A 5179-nucleotide genomic window follows, 5' to 3' on the forward strand; every position below is an offset into this window, starting at 1 on the left:
ATGTGTCCAGGCAAAGCAGGAGAGGCGCGAGCAAGCATCCGGGTAGCAGGGCGGGAGAAGGGTCAAGTAGAACGAAACGGGTGCAAGCAGGCAATACTACTAAAGCAAAGAGGAGACGGCCATTGGGCAATGGTGCTCAATAGACGGGTTCACGACAATCAAGAGACGGACTACAATCAGTTGGTGCTGACATTGTTGTCGGATGGTAATGTATAGGAGACGGCCATTGGGCAATGGTGCTCAATAATCTATGCGGAGTCTGGACGGGAAGAACCGTTAGGACTAAGAGTGTACACACAATATGTTCAAAAATTTGATACACACTGTGTGATACACACTACAATGTATATAGTGTGTACACTCATATGTCCGGACGATTCTTTCCGTCCAAACTCCACACAAAATAATTTCCAAGGGATGACAATCCAAAATGAAGAGAGAGAGAGAGAGAGAGAGAGAGAGAGAGAGAGAGAGAGAGAGAGAGATCCTACTAAAAGAAGGTTTATTAATTTACATCCTATTTTCTTATGTGACATTTTATATAATTTTTAAACTCAATATCACATTATAGAGATTATAATTGACATAAAAAATGTATATGTAGATTAATCAATTTACATAATGAATTAGGCTTCATTTGGGACGGCATTCTTACTATTTTTTAAAGCAGTTTCTTGTACTCACATGTATTTAAATAATTATCTTGATTGAGTACAAATCTCGATATGAATAAGAGTTAGAAGCATCAAAAATTAAATCTAAGATCATCTAAAACTCCGATTTCAACAAACTTACAGTTGAATTGAACATCCAAAGCGACAAACTCAATGACACTAAAATCAGTCCAATATGAGGCCAAATGGGTCCAAATCTTGGGCTTGAAGTATATTTAGATATTTCAAAGCATAAATTGGATTATCATATGATATTCAAATATAGCATGGTTAAAGTCGAATTGAGCGACTTGACGAGACTAATCCAACAAGCCCAAGCTCACCCAACTTTAGCATCATTTGAGCACTCAAATGCTTGATAAATGCTTCACAATTGAGGGGATCAATTTGAGTCATCCATTAAAACACACCCATATATCTTCTCCATATTTATGGGCCATGTTACTCCCAAAAAACTATAAATATACCTCATTCTTCTCATGAAAGAAGGGAAGGAAGTAGAGGAAGAAAAGAAAAGCCCTGGGGCTAAAGTTCCACCGCAGCACCACCACCGGCGAACTTTTGTCGACTGTCGTTAAACTTTTACCCAATTGTCAACCCACGTCAGGCTTCTGCCCGACCTCTGTCGCTCGCCAACTACAGTCCTTTTAGCTATTTTCGCCCGCCGACTACTGTTCTTCAAAACTTGTCACCTGCCAACTACAGTCCTTCTGATCATTATTGCCCATAGACTATGATCCATTCGACCACTGTCGCCCACCGACTATAGTCCTTTATGTTAGTGAATTGGAACACATCAGCATTGAGGCTAACGTGTCAAGCTCGTACCATGGTTACCAAGACCACTCTCTTCTTAATTTCTTTCCTAATGTACATCTATATATACAAGCATACTCTGTAACAGTAAAGTTGAATACAATATTTCTATTTTATATTTTCCTATCTTCTTCACTTGTCTTCCTCTCCAAAGAAAAGTTCTTGTAAACAAGAACTCACGAAACTCTGTTGCTTTCAAACATTGTTGTTCGTCGACTTTGATCCTACTAATCAAACAAATATATCAACATTCTTTTAAGAACGACTATTATGTCATTCTCCTACTATGTATTGTATTGAACACAATGTATATTTGCTACATTGAGCTAACCCCCTTCTCCAAGGATAGACATCATTTGTAATCAACCACCAATACTAGGAGCAATTATTACGTCCTTTGACCGGACGTAGAGCTACATTCGGCCGCCAATAACATGTCGCCACGTGCTCTTACTCTTTACCGCGCGGCCCGACAACTTGACCCGGACCGGAACCCGGGAATGCTATGTTCGTGATTTTCTCAGTATTTCTCGGTATTGCTTTGCAAAAACGAGAAATACCGCTCTGTGAAGACCAATACCATGCAAATACCGAGTTGTACCGAGTTTTTCTACAACTCGGTATTTGCTCGGGATTTGCTCGGTATTGCTAGGTATTTGCTCGGTATTGCTAGGTATTTGCTCGATATTGCTAGAAAAAACTCGGTACAACTCAGTACAACTCGGTATTTGCTCGGTATTGCTAGATATTTGCTCGGTATTGCTAGATATTTGCTCGGTATTGGTTATTGCCGAGCAAAATCGACCAATACCTAACAATACCGAGCAATCTTGGGTCCGTTCCGGGTCAGGTTGTCGGGACGTGCGGTAAATAATGAAAACCCGTGGCGGGATTCTACTGGCGGCCGAACGTAAAGCTACGTCTTGTGACCGGACCAAATAAAAATTCCAATACTAGTGGAATCATTTCAACTGGGCCAGGCCCCATGGATTTTTCTCCTTTTTAGGGGTTTCTGCGTTAAAATTTTGATGTCTCATGTGATTGATGCACCCATCTCTTCTATCATGACCCAACCCGATCGGAACGAATCCCTTCACGTCGGGCCGCGAAAAATGTTGAAAATCCAGGATCTAGCTTTGGAATTTGCTTCAGACATTCTTTCAAATCTCAGACATACAGAACAGAAAACACAGAGCTACTAGAATTTCCAAATCTACATAACAGTTCATCTATCATTTTCTCCTTTCATCAAAATAATCGTGTACATTACAGTGCATGGCTACAGACAGAAAGAACATAACAGAAAATTCATGACTGTACAAAAATCAAAAGTACAAAATGCCTAATCACTGATCAGACACAGAACTGCTAGTCCAAGACTTCATTTCCTTTCCCAGAACCTGAAAACCATGCAGAAAATAAGGATGAGCTAACAGCTCAGCAAGACTACAATCGCCCATCAAAATCTCCAGAAATTCACAACAAAAAATACATCAGAATAGGAGCCATACATAAATCAGATAATCGTACAGAAATCATATAACATACAATAGATACTTGATCAAACAGAAATCAAACCACTGAACAGAATAGAAGAACTGCATTCACCTTACATAACAGAATAATCAAGTCAATTTTTCAGAGCAGACAGAATCTTACATAACAAACAAAAGCGTACAAAACAGATTTCAATTCAGATAAAATCACATTTCACACATCAGAATCAGATATCAGATATCCTTGACCCAGACAGAATCTCAACGGATTCTGGCCCCTTATGCCTCCCTTCCCTGACATAGGCAGAATCTCAACGGATTCTGGCCCCTTATGCCTCTCTTTGTGCTTATAGCAACAGAATAGAACAGATATACCGAATTTTCAGAACATAACTTATTTTCTTTTCAGATTTTCCTGACACAGACAGAATCTCAAATGATTCTAGCCCCTTATATAACTCCCTTCTGATATCACATCACATCAAAGCATTCATTTCAGAAAATCAGATTTCGTTAGAAAAATCGTCAGCGGCATAACGGCAGTATATGGAATTTACAGAGAATTCACAGATTCAGAAATTTACCAAATTACCGCATATAATACAAAACAACATTGTAAGACTTTCATTGTACTGAAGCAACATTTTTCAACATCCAGATAATTCGTAGTTCGATTAAAACGCCGCAGAATTCAAAATACCCGGTAAAAATCTTCCAAAAAATACTCAAAACGTGCACAAATATCATCTCAGAAACATACCAAAAGCTACGCGGTAGAAAGTTCATCAGTGCAAAATGAAACCAAATATTTGCTAACGGAAATAGATTGCGGAACAGAAAAATCATCAAAATCCACATTTATGAAAATTGAGAAAGGCGGAATGTGCCTTACCTTAAGTCGGTCAACTTTTCCAACTACGGCGACGGACGAAAACGGACCGAAGTCGCCCAAAAATCACTTTTCTTCCTTTTTCCTTCGATTTTCTCTCTCCTGGGCTTTTTCTCTCTCTTCAAAAGATCTCAAACTCATATATATCCATGCAGATCGTCCTGGATGATCCAACATTGTCCCGGGACGATTTGCCCACTGGACGAATTTCGTTCAGACGCGAATAGTTTTCGTCCCAGGACGACTTGCTCTATGGACAAATTTCGTCTAGACGAACCCTACTTCGTCTTGGGACAAACCTCCCAGACAGAAATTCCTATACAAACCTGTACCGATCATCCCAGGACGATCCAACTTCGTCCTGGATGATCCTATAAGGGAAACATGGACAACTGGCTCTCACATCTTCTACCTGTTTGTGTGCTGAATTTTTGTATAAAGCTAGAACAAATCTCTCTACTGTTGCAAATATTCAATTTTTGTACTAAAAAACTGTAAGTAAATAATAATAAAATCGTCCCAAACAAAACCTTAATCATGAGCTGATCTACAAAAGGGACATTGAAGCCATGCCTCCATTCTCCCATCATCAAAATAGCTTTTTAAAAAGCTTATATTTTGTATATATAAAAGCACACACGTAATTTTCCTACCTCTACAACATGTAATTGAGTTTCTAAGGGAAAAAATAAGTCCATATATCATGATACAAATTTAATTACTTCAAACAAGCATGCAAATTTATTGAATTTATTTTAAAATTGTTGTGATAAAAATTATTCATATATGTCACTAAAGTCAAAGCAAATCCAACAATTTTAGAGACATCTTAATACAATTTTTATCATGATATTTTGATATAATATTTATTAATGTACAAAAGGCTTTTAGCATAATTAATTGGAGTAGGTGGAAATATTGAATTAGAGAGAGAGAGAGAGGAAAGGAAAAGAGGGAAGGTGTTATCTATTGGATTAGAGTTTTGAAATTAGATTTGCTATTTTTATAATAATAATAATAATAAGTATGAATATTAAAATCAGATATTAATATCCTAGAATTTAAGTGTACACAATAACATTTTCTTATTCGTGAAAATAGGATCAAATTTTCTTAATAAAATTATCTCAATTATCTATTATTCTTTTAAAATTTTTTATTTTCTTATCTGATAATAAAACTATTTTTTCAAATATTATGAATATAGTTGTGACAAGTTTATTAAAATTAATATTAAAAAATAATATTTTCTTTAAAAAATATTATCATTATTAATAATTTTATCCTTCGAAGTTTTAATAAAA

General features: G+C 36.8%; 1 protein-coding gene across 1 annotated transcript in view; it reads left to right on the forward strand.

The window, feature by feature from the left end:
- Nucleotides 1–5179, forward strand: part of LOC110093601 (endo-1,4-beta-xylanase 5-like) — a 10380-nt gene continuing 5201 nt past the window's right edge. Inside the window, exon 1 of the mRNA XM_028692993.1 lies at nucleotides 1–210. Coding sequence (XP_028548826.1) covers nucleotides 1–210 — 210 coding nt within the window. The remainder of the gene's footprint in view (nucleotides 211–5179) is intronic.

This window comes from Dendrobium catenatum, unplaced genomic scaffold (assembly GCF_001605985.2).
Source record: "Dendrobium catenatum unplaced genomic scaffold, ASM160598v2 fragScaff_scaffold_211, whole genome shotgun sequence".
NCBI classification, from domain to species: domain Eukaryota; kingdom Viridiplantae; phylum Streptophyta; class Magnoliopsida; order Asparagales; family Orchidaceae; genus Dendrobium; species Dendrobium catenatum.